This window comes from Aphelocoma coerulescens, unplaced genomic scaffold (assembly GCF_041296385.1).
Source record: "Aphelocoma coerulescens isolate FSJ_1873_10779 unplaced genomic scaffold, UR_Acoe_1.0 HiC_scaffold_73, whole genome shotgun sequence".
Classification (NCBI taxonomy): Eukaryota; Metazoa; Chordata; class Aves; order Passeriformes; family Corvidae; genus Aphelocoma; species Aphelocoma coerulescens.
This window is the reverse complement of record NW_027184060.1, coordinates 41,270-58,156: the sequence shown is the minus strand read 5'-3', so window position 1 is coordinate 58,156 and position 16,887 is coordinate 41,270. Positions and strand designations below refer to the sequence as shown.

General features: G+C 44.4%; 3 protein-coding genes across 6 annotated transcripts in view; 2 read left to right on the top strand and 1 right to left on the bottom strand.

Moving 5' to 3' along the window:
• LOC138102380 (signal peptide peptidase-like 2B) overlaps positions 1-6,150 on the bottom strand; it is a 32,779-nt gene extending 26,629 nt beyond the window's left edge. For 2 of the 3 annotated variants that reach the window (XM_069000083.1, XM_069000085.1), the window contains exon 1: positions 6,043-6,150. In XM_069000083.1, coding sequence (XP_068856184.1) covers positions 6,043-6,099 — 57 coding nt within the window. In that variant the 5' untranslated portion in view covers positions 6,100-6,150. Of the gene's footprint in view, positions 1-5,956; positions 5,979-6,042 lie in introns of those variants that run through there. The other variant, XM_069000084.1, reaches the window with a different exon arrangement.
• A 54-nt stretch (positions 6,151-6,204) lies between these two features.
• LOC138102382 (U6 snRNA-associated Sm-like protein LSm7) lies at positions 6,205-11,348 on the top strand. Its single transcript, XM_069000088.1, has 4 exons — positions 6,205-6,302; positions 6,526-6,616; positions 7,834-7,905; positions 10,281-11,348. The coding sequence occupies exons 1-4, from the start codon at positions 6,261-6,263 to the stop codon at positions 10,421-10,423; spliced, it is 348 nt and encodes a 115-aa protein (XP_068856189.1). The 5' UTR covers positions 6,205-6,260; the 3' UTR covers positions 10,424-11,348.
• A 1,761-nt stretch (positions 11,349-13,109) lies between these two features.
• LOC138102381 (kelch-like protein 23) lies at positions 13,110-16,083 on the top strand. 2 transcript variants are annotated; one of them, XM_069000087.1, is made up of 4 exons: positions 13,110-13,331; positions 13,539-14,163; positions 14,900-15,311; positions 15,530-16,083. In XM_069000087.1, the coding sequence occupies exons 1-4, from the start codon at positions 13,242-13,244 to the stop codon at positions 15,840-15,842; spliced, it is 1,440 nt and encodes a 479-aa protein (XP_068856188.1). In that variant the 5' UTR covers positions 13,110-13,241; the 3' UTR covers positions 15,843-16,083. The 2 variants fall into 2 exon arrangements, with proteins under 2 accessions (XP_068856188.1, XP_068856187.1); XM_069000086.1 differs by having other exon boundaries at positions 13,110-14,163.
• Positions 16,084-16,887: the final 804 nt, after the last annotated feature.

The following is a 16,887-nucleotide window of genomic DNA, read 5'->3' as shown; positions in this document are numbered from 1 at the left end:
CACTCACTGAAAAAGTCTAAGTTAAGAAGTCTTTCCTTTATACAAAATACTGAACATCAGCACCTCAGTGCAAAGTCTGCTCATATGCATTCTGTGACCATCTGGTCAGGTTTGAACATCAACACATTAAGAATTCAATTTCAGATTATGATCTGACCAGCTCCTGCAAAAAGATTTTAATGCTTCAGATAAAAATACATTAAGATAAAAAAAAAAAGCTCAGAAAGCAGGACAAAACCTAACTTTTAAAATGTAATTCAATTATATGAATCCAGATCAATGCTTCTTTTTGAAAGAGAGTCTTGCTGATCTTCAGTTGCTGCTTTGGAGCCTCACAGTGCTCTTACAGAGCAATTTCAATGTTCAAGTAGTGCTGTCTGGTAACAGATTATAAAAGGATGATGCTGAGAGCAAATGCAAAGCATATGTGTATTTTAGCTTCATACAAGCTATTAGATAGTCAGGAAAAAATTGACCACATATTAAATGTAGCTGTCTCAAAATACTATTTCAGCCCAGTGATTTGGAAATCCAGTCCTTAGGAATACAAACATTGTTAATGTAACTGGATTCTATTATCATTTTTGTGTTCCCAGGGCATTTGTTTCCTATTGTAATGGGAAGTTTCTCCATTTTATTGAGGACACTCCCTAATCCTTACTAGCACTTAGCACTTGGAAGTTTGTTTAAAAACATACATACAACATCCAAAACATGTACAATAATTGATCTGGTTCTCATGTGAACTACTCACACGTTTGGTTTCTGGTGGAACACTCATTCATTAGTGACCCCAGGACACAGGACGAGGACAGACCATCAGTTCACAACCAGCAGCAAGTTGAAAAAGACCAAAACCAACCAACCAATCAAAATCTCCTCAAACCAAACAAACAAGTCCCACACCCCACCATGTTTCTATCATCCCCCTTTGTGTCATACTCTTCTCTATCCACACACTCAACTCCTTCCTTTCCATTCCTCCTTCTCTCTTTCTCCTGTCCAGCACTCAAACAGAACTGAAGTCATTGACTGAAGACATGTTTAATTGCTCTATTGCTCTGATTTAGCTTTCCCCAAGGAAATCCCTTTGTGCCTACTGGAACTGATGAAACTTTGTTCTGGAGAGAAATGTAATGTCATATCCCTAATCACTGCTGCTACTAATTAGGAAGTTGTCAACGAATTTGTCAACATCTAGTTTAACATTCATAACCTAAACACACCAGTGATTTGATAATTATGCAGTTACACTCTTAAAAATACACCTTACACATCTGTTTCTTCATGCAGCAGCTGAGGAACAAGATGCTAAAGATGACTGGAGTCAGCAACAATGTCATATCTTAACACGCTTGTTCAAAAATCCATTAAAAGAATCCATCACTCTTATTTCTCCCTCTTTATTTCAACTACTACACAGAAGTTACCATGCACCCCTAGGAGACACTTGTGGTAAAAATATGTTTTTTGGAACACTTTTAAGAATCACAGAATTGTTTGGGTTGGAAGGGACCTTTAAAGGTCACCTTGTCCAAACCCCTGGCAATGGGCTGGGAAACCTTCAAGTAGACCAAACCCTGTGCAACCTGGCCTTGAACACTTTCAGGGATGGGGCACCCATCACCTCTCTGGACAACCTGTGCCCATGTTTCACCCCTCACATTGTAAAATTGCTCTTTAACACACACAGTGTGCTCAGAAGCAATGATGGCATTCTGCTGCAAGATGCCAGCAAAGCAGTAAAGAAACATCATTGTAAAAATATATAGGAGGTAGAGATCTTTATATTTCGCTCTTCTGCATATAAATGGTCTTTGTTAATTCATGCAGCAACTTTTTCCCTTTTTCATAACATTAGTGTTAACTAAATCCTCTAGAACCAATGACATTTGTCCTGAAGCATGCTGATACGGGAGGCCACACTGATCAGCTCAGTGCAGATTAAAGCCACTTGAGCACAGTGCAAATTTCCAAGATATCTGTGGAGAAAGGGAGACACTATTGTGCATATGCTGTGAGGAAACAAGAACTCCAACTCCCTGCCGTAGTGGACTTGTTAACTCATATCTCAGGCATCCAACCATAGCACCTGAACTACTTTCAACAGAAGAAGTAATTTAGAAGAGTAACCCGTACTTATTACCTTGAATTTGACTTCCAAGAGTAAGAAGCAACAGAGATGCAAATACAGTCACACACAAAAGACAAGAACAAAAGAATGTTCCCTGCTTATTGTACATGGTCTGACTGGGCTTAGATAAGCAAACCAAACATGGAGTATCTTAGTTTTGAGTATTACATGTACAACTCTCTCCAAAATCTTCAGGCAGTTTTGCAGGAGCTAACTCCTGTAATTGAACAGCTTTATGCATTTGGGAAACAATCAAGCTGTACAGTTAGAAGTTTTACATCTATAAGATATATGGCACACATCTTTAAAATGAGAGTAAGTACAGGGTGTGTTGCTACATTTCCGTGGAGATAACCGTTACTGGAACTCAGGAATAATTCCTAAAAGGCACCCAGGAGACATTTACACACAATTTTGCTTTCTGAGCTATTTAATGGATGTTCTTCAAAGAAATATTAAGGGAGTAAAAGGTTCCTAATGTGAAGTGCTCAAAACATTTTAGAAGCTATGTGGATTTGTGTGCCAAAAGCCAAATAAAAATCAAGCATGAGAGGAATGAATTAAAGGCAATATGAGCAGGGCTAAAAGCAGAAGAGGGAACACAGAGTTTTAGAAACTCTGTGGAGAATATAATCTGTGGATAATGTGGATTAACAGACATTTTTACAAAGCTATTATCACTTAGAATCAAAGCATAGTTCTGAAATCTGTTAACAGCCACAAGTAGTTTGTTCTTATCCACTTTGATGCTTCCAGTTTTGCTTTTATTCATGTCAGTAAGTATGAGACAACAAAAGTTCAAAGCAGTGCTGCTGATGCACTGGCATGGTGGCAACATTTATGATGATCTTAAATCCTAGAGACCACTTCATATCCTAGATTAACCCAGGAGAAGATGTCCTCTCCTGTGCAGATCCTATACAATGTTCCTACAACCCCAAAGGCTCTTTTCCAAGTGTTTGGGTATCAAGTCCAGCCTTTTTCAAACACAGAAAAACAACAGCTGCTGTGACAATAAGGTATATTATAATACTTGCTTCTTACTGATCCTATGGCTTAAAAAGCACACAGTAATGTATAATTAACACAAAAGGAAGTGTTTTCTATAAAGCTGCAAAACTGGAAAAGGTTTTCACACAACAGAAATGTAAAATCTGAGGGCAGAGTTTAACAGGCAAACAAGCTAATCTAATGTTTGTGATATTAGAAGGGCATACTTGTTGGCTCTGAACCTCATCAGGGCCTTCCACAGATTAATGCATAAAAGAGCAGAATACTCCCCAGTTTTTTTGCTGTGCAAGTTTATTTAGGTGAATTAATGCAGTTCAGAGGCAAGCACTGGGACTTGCAAGTTAAATGATGGAAGAAGGTGGAGATGAAGAATTCAGCTCACCCATATATCAAGAAACTTCATTGTGTGTGACTGAGCCAACCTAATGTCTGCCTTGTTTGTTCCTCCCTGCCTCTGGCCCCACACTCACCTGGATGTCCCATATACCTTTTCCACTTTCAGTAGCTCTACTAACTGACCTGGTCACCCAAATCTCAGAGGGATTTCACAGACACTGGGAGCTGTGTTCTTTGAAGAAGGAACGAATGAGCTATCCTACTCTTACAGTAAGTACCATGTGAGAGTTCCCAGGAGCTGGAGTCATTCTTTCCCATTAATTGCACTGATCCATCTGGAGACCAGCAACAGCAGGCAGCAAAGCTGCACACAAATAAAACACTCCTTCAACAAACACTGTGCAGTGCAGAGAGCTACATACTCATAATGCAGTAATTCTAGGAGAATAAATTGTCAGCCACAACCTTAATGCAGAATTTCAGTCTTTTCAATTCTTTGGACCCATACCATAGAGTATGAGCCCTGATTTAAAGCACAAATCCATCACTTCATTTCAATATATTCTGCTGAAAGCTGCTATAGTGAAGACGAGCTAGATGCAACGCACTCACTGCAGATCACGTTACTATGTTCGTCACTAGCCAAGGGCTCATGTGTATCTGCTGCTGTTACAGGACAACTGAGAGGTAACAATGCCAGGGAAGTTAAATGAAATGTGAGAACTCAAATACCAAAGCAAGATCTGAGTGCAGATTGTACTTGGATCTATAAGATCTCACCCCTCTTTAAGTGTTCCCAGATGAGGACCCAGATTTGGAAGAGCCATGCTTCAGTAGCCAAGCTGATCCTTCTCCCTAAATCAGAACATAGAAGCAAATGTGGACACTACCTCCTCTTGCTCCAGGGAAAACAAACAAAGAAAAAATTTCTATTATCCTGTTTCAAGAAGGGAGACAAAGGTATATGCTCATGACCATTAAGGCAAGAGTAAGGCACTGATAATGAGTACAGCTGGTGCACAGCAAAGGCACACAGCAGCTCCTGACAACAGCTGTCAGCTCTGCCCCCCGGAGTAACTCCAGCCATCAGTCATGGGAGTACCACAACAGGACAAGTGCAGCAGAGCACTCCTCTCTGCCTCACAGTAAGGAGGGTGTACTACCCAAAACCATCCCAACAAGTGCAAGCACAAGAGATGCAGAAGTAATACACAGTACAAGGTATTCAAGCAGGTTTTTAAAAAGCCAGCTTGGCTAACAGAAACATATTGGCAGCACAGAGCACATCCATTTTTCACTGCAGCAGTAGGACTGTTTCAGCATCCTGGCCAGTCTGCCCAAGCTTACTCAAGCACATTAACACTTCCACCACACAGATATACCAAACGCTTACAGACAGGAATGTGCTGCAGTGCATGGAGCTGGAGGCAAGACCTCCAAGTACCCACCAGTGGACTATCTCACCTGCTGTCCTTCTGCACTGACATGTGCTCACCTTCTCCAAACTGATGGATCAAACTGACTCTATGCCAGTCTTTGACTTGTTCTTGCATCTTATTAATTTGTGGGGCTTACCAGTCCCTGTGAAGCATCAGTGGAGATGACAAAATGCACAGGGCATGCAAGGGCATAATGAAGAGACAATGCAGAAAAAGATGATGGATGAAAAAAGAGGATGATGCAGAAATAAAGAAGTTAGCTGGCAACCAGACCACTCTGTAACTAAAAAATATTGGCAAGGAATCAGTAAGGAGACAGATGGAGAAGAAGGAAAACTTAGAGTGCCATGTTAAGATGTTACATCAACAATATTCAAGAAGACATAGCTGCAAATTACCTAATAAACAGGCAAGAAGTTTAAATGACCTTTCAAAATTTTCAGAACACAAACCACCACTTTAAATGCAAAAGCTATGTACCATGCAATGCAATTGCTAGAAATCCACTCTCCCCTGTATCAGGATTACACGCCTAGTTCGTCACACCCTTAGAAACGTATCCCACAAAACTAATTAATATTTTAGTAACGACAGTACAAGACTCAAGACAGACTATAGGGTCAGGGTCAGCAGAAATCCCTTCTTTTCTGCTGAATCCTTCCTCATAGGGAGTCTGTCAGTCGGGATAAGCCCAGAGTCGTCCCTGCGGGGATGGGACCCGGGGGCTCGGCTGGGCTCCCCTCCTCGGGGCTGCCTGGCGCGGATGCTGGGCTGGGCCCACGGGGACCCGAGGTTTTAAGAACTACGAGGAAAACGCTGTTTACTATGGAAAGAACAAAAAAGTCCCCAAAAGCCCCAAACCCACAGATACATCAACACTGCCAAATCACGGAGGGCAGGGCCGGCAGCCCGATGCGTTCCGCTGCCTTCCTGCGGCCACGGCTCGGCCACGGCCCGCTGCGGGGCCCCGGCTGCAGCACCTCCGGGCGCCCGGACCGCTCCCGCCCGCGGGAGGCGGCTGCGGGCACGGACTCACCGCACAGCCCGCCCGGGCCCGGCTACGCCCGGGGCCGCTCTCCGCCCTCAGCCAGGGTGCCCGCGCGGCCCGGCACAGCCACTGACCTGCGGCAGCAGATGCAGGAGCAGCCAGAGGCGGAGCCGGGCCGGCCGCGCCGCCATGCCGGGCCCGCCGCGCCGCCGCCGCTTTGTTCCGACCTGGGCCGGGCCGGGCCCTTCCGCACCGGGTACCCAGAGCCCGCCCCGGACGTCCCGCCCCGCTGCCCCGAGCCGCCAACGGGCTCCGCCGGGGCGCGACGTCACTTCTGGCGGCGCCGAATGAAATGGCGAGCGGCGGCGGCGGCGGCGGCGCGGGGAAGATGGCGGTGAGGAGTGGGGTGGCTTGGGTTCTGTGGCTGCGTGCCGGTGCCGGTGCCGGTGCCGGTGCCGGTGCCGGTGCCGGTGCCGGTGCCGGTGCCCGTGCCCGTGCCCCGTGCCCCGTCCCCGTGCCCGTGCCCGTCCCGCCGCCGCGGGATCCCGCAGGAGTGCTCCGGGGCTGTGTCCCCGCGGAGAGCGCGCTTTAACTGGGCCGTCTGTGCTCTGCCGTAGGATAAGGAGAAGAAGAAGAAGGAGAGCATCTTGGACCTCTCCAAGTACATCGACAAGACCATCCGGGTGAAGTTCCAGGGCGGGCGGGAAGGTGAGCCCGGCGCGTGGCTGCAGCACGAATCTCTTCTGCTTTTCAGCGTTTTCCCCTCAGCCAGCGCCTGTCGGCTTTGCCCTCCTGCTCACGCTGCTTCCCTTCAAGGGAAGGCGAGGAGTCGCGGGTGCTGTTACTTACTAGTGGTTGCAGTTACGCTGTGAAGCTTTTCTCTTTAACTTTTCCATTAATCTCCTGGGTGCGCTTTTATCTTTATGGCTCATCTATGCTTTTATTCGTTGTCTTGAAGGGCCTTATTTTGGCTGGGTTGTTTTGTTTTGTTTTGTTTTTTTTTTTGCATTGCAAGGGTGCACTTAAAGCAACAAAGAAACATTTATGGATGTAACAATTAATGCAACTGTCGTGCCTTTCATCTCTTGGCATGGTAAGCATGCCCGGAGTTCACGGTGTAATATATGCCACCATGCCTTTCCATCTCCGTCCCTTCCCAGCTGGGAAGATAATCCCAATGCGGTTGGTGCCACCCGCCGGCTCTTGTTTGTCTGAGTTAACCATGTGCTGCATTTTAAACCTCCACTGGGACCTAATGCTTATGAGGGTTTGGAAGTTCTTGGACTCCTGCACTCCTTACTGATAAGTGTATTTTTCAAACTGGGAAGTCGCTCTGTGTAATTTCGTGATATATTTAGTGACTAGTCTTGTGGAATCATGTCCTGCATTAGGACAAAGTGCTGGTTTATCTGTAGTGCCTTCCCGTGATGCAGTGCTTAAGCTAAAGAGATGATGTGCAAGGAGGGCAGCTGGAACATGGTGTTTCTGAGGAAAGAACTTAAAATATGGTCTTGCTTAATTTTTAACCATAACCTTTCATTTAGGATATGTATTCCGTTTTGGGGTTGCTTTTTTTTTTTTTTTTTTTTTTTTTTTTTTTTTGCGTGACTTGTACTGACTTGTTATGCAGAAAGATTATTAAAATGCCCTTGAAATTGGCTGAAAGCAGAAATGTCAGTGTCTTGAAGAACATTTTGAAGAATTGATTGAAAAGTCTGTAAGTTTTAATTGGCACAATGTAGACCAGCTTTTGTGTACTTGCCGTTGAGAAAGAGGACACTCTTTAGTATCTCTGGTCTCATTTGCTTGGTCTTGCCTGAAGGAGGGAACAGCGCTGGAGAACTGAATGTACCTTTCATGCAGTCTTATGTTGCTGTATACCTTATTTTGGTCCTAATCATTGTTTTCTGTGTGGTCTTCAACAGCAAGTGGTGTCTTGAAAGGATTTGACCCTCTTCTGAACCTTGTGCTGGATGGCACCATTGAGTATATGCGAGGTAAGCAACATACAGCCTTTGGAAAGCTTCCCCTCCCTGAGTGGTTTTCTTAACAGAAATCTTACAGCTCTGTGAGTGAATAAGCAGAAACTGTAGATTAACATCACCCAAATTGCAGCGTGCTTGGGATAACTATGTTGTAAAGAAAGAGATGGGGTGACAGGTCTATGGGACCTGACAACGTGCATCCGAACGTCCTGAGGGAATTGGCCGATGTAGTTCCCAGGCTACTCTAAAACATTTAAAAAGTGATAGCAGTCAGATGATGGGAAAGAGGGAAACATTGAACCCATTTTTCAAAAGGGTAGAAAGGAGCCTGGGAACTACTGTCCTGTCAGCCTCACCTCTTGTGCTTGGGAAGATCATGGAACAGATCTTCCCTGGAGGTCTGCTAAGGGATATGGAGGACAGGGAGGTGAATTGAGACATCCACCATAGCTTTACCAGCTTTACCAAGGGAAAATCCTGTCTGACCAACCCAGTGGCCTTCTATGATGGAGTGACTCCATCAGTGGACAAGGAAAGGGATTACAGATGTCTTTTATCTGTACTTCTGTAAAGCCTTTGATATAGTCCCTCACAACATCCCTCTCTCTGAATTGAAAAGAGATGGATTGATGGGTGGACTGTTTGGTGAATGTGGAATTGGTTGGATGGTCCAGAGTCAATGGCTTAATGTCATCATGAACATCAGTGACAAGGGGTGTCCCTCAGAGATCTCTGTGGGGACCAGTACTGTTTAGTGGTCATCAGTGACATAGATAATGGGATCAAGTTCACCTTCAGTCTGCAGGTGACACACCTGAAGGACAGGGCCCTCCAGGGGAACCTGGAGAAGTTTTTGACGTGGGCCCACAGGAACCTCATGAGATTCAACAAGACCCAAGTACAAGGTCCTGCTCCTGGTTTGGGACAATCCCTGGTATAAATGCAGGCTGGGGGATGAACAGATGGAGAGCAGCCCTGCTGAGACTTGGACATGCCAGTGGATGAGAGGCTGGACAATGTGCTTGCAGCTCACAAAGCCAGCTGTATCCTGGGCTGCATGCCTAGCAGGGATGGGGGTTTCATCCCAGGGAGGGGATTCTGCTCCTCTGCCTCCCTCAGGTGAGACCCCACCTGCAGAGCTGCCTCCAGTCCTGGGGAACAACATCAGACAGACGTGGAGCTGCTGGAGTGAGTCCAGAGGAGGCCATGGAGATGCTTCAAGGGCTGGGGCCCCTCTCCTCTGGAGCCAGGCTGGGAGAGCTGGGGATGTTCACCTGGAGAGGAGAAGGCTCTTACGAGATGTTATTGTGGTCTTTCAGTACTTTAAAGGGACATAAAGGAAAATGACAGGATGAATGCTTCAGCAGGCCCTGTTGTGACAGGGCAAGTGGTAATGGGTTTAAACTGAAATAGGGTTGATTTAGATATAAGGAAGGGGTTTTTTTTTATAATGATCATGATAAAAACACTGGGACAAGTTGCTTGGAGAGGTAGTATGTGCCCCATCCTTGGGAGCATTCAAAGGTGGGACTCCGAGCAACTGGGGCTAATTAAAGATGTCTGTGCTCATTGCTGGGGGGCTGTACTAGATGACCTTTAAAGGTCCTTTCCCCTACAAACCATTCTATGATTCTACAGCAGAAGTTAGATTAAGCACATTCCCTGTGATAGAACATTGTTGGTAGTCCTTGTTTGAGCTCCTCTCTAGTTATCTTACTGGCCACTCTTGTCTTCTAAAGCTTGACTAAAGCAGTGTGTCTCTTTCTCCTCTCTGAAACAAAATGTACCATTTGATAGGACAGTGTTTTTGGAGAGTATTCTCTTACCTCCTTAAAAGGAAATACCTGAAGCATTGAGTTCTCTTTAAAAGGGAGTTTTAAAATGTGGTGTTCATTTTTATTGAATACAGAGCGATCTCATGGAAGATAGAACTGGCTGATTTGTAAGTGTTTGTCTGTCCTGATTCAGCCCTGTTTGGCCTGGTCTGGGAATGGACCGGTGCTCTCTTCCCTAGTGCATTTACAAGTCAGGGTCTTTTTCTGATTGACATTGATCCCCAAGTGTTTGTCTGTAATGACATTTGAAATGGAATCAAGAGCTTTTTTTTAATCACTTGCATGTATACTACTGGTTAGATGAATGAAAGGGCCTTTGAATTCTTTAATAAATGTGTTCTGCTTTTTGTTGCATACAAACTGTATTGCTCACTGTCAGAAAGGTCTTGAAAACATCAGATGTCACTGCTGCATCACCTGTATAGTTCATGTGTTCATAAAACAAAGCAGTTATTCCAGGAAAGAACATGCATGTCTGTGCCTTTTGCAGTTGATGGAATTTGGTTTCTTTTTCTTACTTTTCTGTTCTAACCGTGGATCTCTGCTTTTTAGATCCAGATGATCAATTCAAATTAACAGAAGACACACGTCAGCTGGGACTTGTGGTTTGCAGAGGGACTTCTGTGGTTCTGATTTGTCCACAGGATGGAATGGAAGCTATTCCAAACCCTTTCATTCAGCAGCAAGATGGCTAATGCTTTCTTTGGATTGTCTCTGAAAACTTCAGGGGTGCAAGTCATTGGAGAGAACTGTCAGTGTATGAGAAGCTTCCTGGTTTGGGGGGAGGAGGGGGGGTTTGAATGTGTATTTGATAGTGTGAAAAAAAGTCAACTTTTATTTTTGTGGCTTTCATAAATGATGAGAGGATGGGGAATGTAAGAAGTACGTTCTTGTTTTCCTCCCACCCCCAAATAAGTGTGTAACTACATTGTTTAGAGCTGACAGGAGAGAACATATTGTCATGAATTGTCTGAGACCTTCTTGATCTTGTGAGTTTTGAAACAACCCCATAAAATTAGTTAAGAATGCCCTGAATATTGGTTATATTTTTTCCATTTTTAAATACATTAAAATGTATTTAATCTGAATTAGTCTAAAGCCTAAATACAGTAGAACATGTTTTTCTTCCTCTTAGATATCAGCACTCAGCTGGGGAAACATTATGTTGTAGTCTTCTGCTGTTGAGTTCAGTCTCTTTTGTGCAGGAAAATTACTTCCTTGTGTAGTGTCCTCACCTTTACAAGGAATGTAGCCAAGAAGGTCTTTTCCAGCACTTGTTCCAGATCTGGTGGGCTGTAATCTGTGTATCAGCAGGCTCACACATTTTCTACAGGAGCACTGATCTAACTTGTGGTTGATCTTGGTTGAGTGACTTGAACCTTATGGAGGTATCTATTTGATACTTGGAATTTTAGGGGAAGAATATTTAATATCCTAATGTTTGTTCACTTGTAGGCAGTGTCTGGAAATACTGCATATTTTTATATTGTAGCTATCCACTTGTGGTTCTGCTTGCTATAACTTGATTTGTAAGTAAACATTTTTATTTCTTTTATACTGCAGAAAATGCAAGATTTGAGGAGTTTTGAGTGAATAAAGACAAATTAATCTGTTTCTAAATGTCTGGTTTTTAGTCTGTAAAAGTGCAAAACAGCTGATGTTACAGTTCTCCAGCCGTAAAACTAAATTAAGTTAGTTCAGGAGGTGCATAAGCACTGCAGGATCAGGAGGGACCAGAGCATGCTTCAGACAGGGAATCAATGGGAAAGGCCTGAGAGCATCTGGTTCCACTTCTGAAGAGTTTCAAAGACTGCCCGATTGAGGTATGTACCTGCAGCCTGTATGTGACCTGCTTTTGCCACCTGTTTTTGCCTTTATAGAGGACTCTTTATGAGGAGGCTGTGGCAGAGTGAATTGTTCTGCTGGCAGCAGCAGTTTTGTTCCTGAAGGTTGGCAAGAACACGTGGCAAGTACAGGTTGTATTGGTTATTTTGGCCACAGCACTGTTCTCCCGTGCATAACCTTTCATAGGTCAGCTCTGAAAGGGATGGAAGCTTAGACTAAATTTCAGTTCAGTGAATCTGGCTTTTCCAGGAGGCTCTGAAACTAGGGACCAGGTGTCTTGTGTGATGTATTGCCTTTGTGAACTTGGATGCTTCTGGATTTTAATCAGGGGGCTCACAGAGCTGTCTATAAAGTAGTGCTCCTCACAATTTAGTTTTTTTTCTAATGCTACAAAACTTGTTCATGCAACTGCACAATTCCAAAGAGAGTCCTTATTTAGAGTGTGAGGAGTAGCATTTGCTTGCCGTCAGCCTGAGCAGAGTCTTGAACTGTTCTTTAGGTGGGATAAAGATTGCTGGTGTTGATGCCAGTAACATACTGCATTATCTTTGCACTCTAAGTGTAGCATCAGAAACAGCTCTCTGGGGTGGATTCTGGGCTCTCAGTGGAGGGAGATCTGCCTGAAGCCATGGGTCAAGTGTGTAAGCTCTGGAGAGGGGCATGTTCCCAGCATTTCCTGCTCAGCTGATTGGTTGCTTGGTCTTTATTGTGAGCTGCATGGCTCTCCTTTTCTGTAGTGCAGACTTCAGGGTTAGACTTGGGAGTCAAGTACCTGAAAAGAAGAATATGAAAACGATAGGGGGCAGACATTTTAGCAGGATAGGAACAAGGGGTTGTGACAGGACATGGGATAATGGTTTAAACTAAAAGAGCGGTGATCCAGACTAGGAATAAGGAAGAAAGTTTTTATGATGGGGGTGGTGAGGCACTGGCACAGTTTCTGTTTGCTGAGCTCTGCCAAGAACTGGGAGTGAGTCTTGCTGGTATGGGCTCTTTGGGTAAGGGGCTCTACTTCAAGGTCACTATGCAAATCTCTTCACTTAATAGCTCTGGAAAAATTCACTGTGGCATCAGTGAGCTGTTGCTTGTCCTACATCTGTATTTATTTACTGCGTTCAGATTGAAGATGACAACACATAAAGCCATCTGGGTTTGAATGGGGGCTTACTCCTTCCTCTTCTCTCTTACTAAAGTATAAAGTTAGATACATAATAAATACTGTAATCACTTTGGTATTTGATTAAATTTGAACTAATGAAAGATGAGGTAATGGTTGCTTTTTTCCAAATGGGTTCAGTAAATACCAATACTTCTCGGTATTTACCCAGTGCTTAGGAAGCTTTGGTTGTTTCTCCTGTTTTTTCTTTCTACCCCAGGCTCTTTGCTTGGGCAACAGCTCCCCTAATTTGCTGTGGCCTTACCTGGTAAAATGTAGATACCAGTCAAATCTACATTTTTTTGGTTATACAGCAGTTTTGCTATTGCTGTTCAGAAAGCAACAGGAAAGACAGAAGATGAAAGCAGGAGAGTAGAAAACATTCTATTTTTAGGACAAGATTGGCTTATCTCATATTTATCCTAGCTAGGGGGATAATGTTTCCAGAGATCTCACATGGGTAAGGGCAGCATAAGACTGAGTTAAAATTAACTGCCTGGCAGTCTACAAGCATGGAGCCTGCACAAGAGCCACAGGAGCTGGGACCTCAGACAGAAATGATTGCAGACACAGTTCTTGAGGTTGGAGAGAGACTCTTCCAGGTCAGCCGTAGGGTGCTTTCAGTACACAGTCGATATTTTGAAGCCATGTTTTTTGGAGGAGCAAGAGAGAGCTCTGAAGAGCACATAGTGATCAAAGGGATCGATGCAGCACCTTTTCAGGCGCTACTTGAGTTCACTCGCACAGCCCAAGTGCTCATAGGTCAAGAAAATGTAACCAGCTTACTGGAAACAGCTGATTTTTTTCAGTTTGACAGGGTGAAACTGTTGTGTGAGAAGTTTCTGGAGAGAGAACTGCATATTTCCAACTGCCTGGGCCTGATGACTTACTCACAGCAATTTGCCTTTACAGAGTTGTATGTGTCTGCTATGAATGTGGCTCTCACTCACTGGGGAGATGTGATATGCCAGGAGGAATTTAAGGCACTACCCAAGGAAATGTTGATGCAGCTCCTGAAAAGTGATGACCTCTTCGTTTCAAGAGAGGATGTGGTTTTTGACAGTATTATGATTTGGATAACGGAGGACCCGGCAACAAGAGAGGAAGAATTTATGGATTTGGTGGGCGAAGTCAGGGTCACTTTTTTGAGTCTGTCCTTCCTCGATATCTTGGTGAAACGCAGCAGGCGTGCTGGAGAGACAGATATCTTTTCCAGACTAATAAAGAAGTTAGACAGCTGTCCTCCACCCAGCTGGCAAAATCCAAAACTGTGTCCTTATGCTGGTCGGAGCTATGATACCTTATATGTCCTGGGAGGAAAGCATGACAAGGAACAGCAAGAATTATTTCTCTTTCAGCCTAAAACAGGGACCTGGCAGGCTTGCTCTCCACTGCAGCGCAGGAACCTCACCCAGTATGCAGTGGCAGCAGTAGGTAACTTACAGATAAGGGAGACTGAGCAAATGCAAACAGAAGTTGAGAGTCCCAAATGCAGGGAGTCCAGCTGTTGCTGTAAAATTGTGCACAGCATTGCTAAAACTTCATTCACATTGGTGTTCATATCTGTTCAAAGAATGGTTTTGTTTTCCTTAGTCCTGGGAGAATGCTAGACAACACTATTTCTTCTCATATAGCAGAAACTATGCAGTCTGTTGAGCTCCTTGCAGTAGCTTTATCTGGAATTAGTCTAAGGACTTGGCTTTAAGCAGTATATTTTTTTGGCCTTCTCTTTTGTAGTGGTTTAGACAGATGACAGGTGACTTCTCATTAATAGTTGCCATTACATTAAGCTTATCCATAGGTGTTGGGAAATCTTCATGCTTGGAGACTTTCAAGCTAGCTCAATACTATGGCTTCTTGTATTAGTGTTGGTAATAGTCCCATTACTGGTAGGAGTTTGGAAGTGAGATCCCTGAGGTTCTTTCCAACCAGTGTTTCCATGATTCTGTTCAAAAATGGGAGCAGGTTTGGAGAGACTGGCTGCATACTGTAGGCGTAGTGTATCTGTGTGGATGAGGAATTAAATACTGCAATCTGATTGACAGAGCAGTGATTTTTCTCTCCTCATCTTGCACCTTATCAGTACAGCCCAGGGAAAAAGGAGAATCCCAGCTCTCAGTAGCAATTTTTAGCCTTCATGTGACTAATATTTTCTTTGCTGTCTTCCCAGGGAGCTTCCTTTTTGTGACAGGAGGATATTTCCGGGATGAGTTTGTGTGGTACAGTGTGGATTGGGTGCTCATCTACAACTGCTTGGACAATTGCTGGCTGGAAGGGCCAGCCATGAAGAAGTCCCGCAATAGCCACTGTGCAGTAGGAGTAGGGCTCTACCTGTATGTTCTTGGAGGGAGCACAGATGAAGGGATAATCCCAGCAGTGGAGCGCATGGCTTTGACGGAGTCGGAGTGGGAAAGCATGAGTCCTATGGCTCAGCCTGTGGAGAGAGGTGATGCGGTCAGTGTGGGAGCCAGGATCTATGTGGTCTGTGGCCTGGATGAGAATGGACATGTGTATGATGGAGTGCAAAGGCTGAACACAGAGACAGACAGCTGGGATGTCATCTCATTCTCCCCTCTTCCAAGGTATGAAATAATATTCTGGGACCTGGCAGAAGATGAAAGGTTTTAGTGTTGGTCCTGCTCCAAGAAGATTTCTGTAGAAATCCAGAAGTCCTGTCCCTGCAACACTTCTGTGATTCTCTGTTTAAACAGGACTTCTGATTTGAGGACCAAGGTCACCCTGAATATTTCAGGGGCCAAATCTTCCTGTTGATTCTGATCAAGGGTTTCTTCCCTCTCAGGTATGACCTCTGCATCACGTCCCTGAATGGGGCTCTGTACACTGTAGGAGGGGGAGCTTTTCGATTTGATGTGGAGACAGATGAATGGACCCAGGTGAATGAGGAATGCTTGACCCAGAAGTTCTTCATGGGATGCAGCACCGTGAATGGACAAATTTATCTCCTTGGACAGAGGAAGGGAAACAGTGCCCTCCCCACTGTAGTCCTCTTTGATCCCTACCTTGACATGTGCCAGGTCATAGATAACAAACTCCCTTGCCCCCTTCCTATTCATGGCTGTGTCTCTGTGCGAAGATTCGATACATGGGCATGAGAGTGAAAGATCATGTGCTTTACAGCTGAAGGGAGTTAGATTGCATCAACTTTGGCCTGTGACGTTTTAAAATTTTTGTTCCTTTGTAATTTTACTTTTTTTTTTCTACTTGACAAATGAACTTGAAGCAAAAGCCAGTGAAAACTTTGTTTACACAAAGGCTGCAAGTCGTTATTGAAAATGGTGATGGTATTGTTATGGTACATAAATTCCTTAGGGTTCATGCTCAATAAAGGGCTGTTCTGACCTTTAACCTCTGTGGCTCTCTGTTCTTTGAACAGCTGGAATGAACAGGAAAATCACTGCAGCAGTGTTAGAAAGTATTGTAGGATCTAAATAAATCAAATGTGTCTCAAGGGAATCTTCATCAGGATTATAAGCCCACAGTGCTGTAGGACAGAGCAAAAAAAAAAAAACAAAAACAACCAAACACCCAAACAGCAATTGCTGTCAAGCCATACCCAATATCAGTATCATTTCAGCCTGAAATAAGCAATTTTCACAGGTTATTTAATTATAGCTAAAATTACCTTTATTCCAGGCTGGAGAGCACCACAGAAGGAGGGACACTTATTCTGGATTTATGCACTCAGGTATGTGATGACAAACATTTGCACACTGAGTCTTAAGAATCTGGCTTCAGTTTCCTTAGTCCTCTTTGGGTTCACAGCTGCAGAGACTCAGAATAAAAATGCCCATCCCAAAGCACTGAAATGAGGGTGCAAGGAGCAGGGTCCTGCACACAGCTGTAATTAAAGACTGTGTATGAGGAAGAGCATTTCCCAGGCAGGCGTGTTGGTTTAACACAGCCTGGGTTTAGTGGGCGGGAGGAGCTGCTCGAAGCTTCCACTATGTCTGGCACAGAGATAATTGCTGAGGGCTCTGACGATGGGCAGGTTACCAGCCCACTTAGAGAAGCTGGTAACACCTCTGTGATGACATATTTAAGAAAGGAAAAAAGCACGGGCAGTTCTTTCTTCTCCCGAGGGGTGGTGAGGCGGCCCCCGAGGGCGATCCTGGTGCGGCCGGGGCGCTCCCGAGGCCG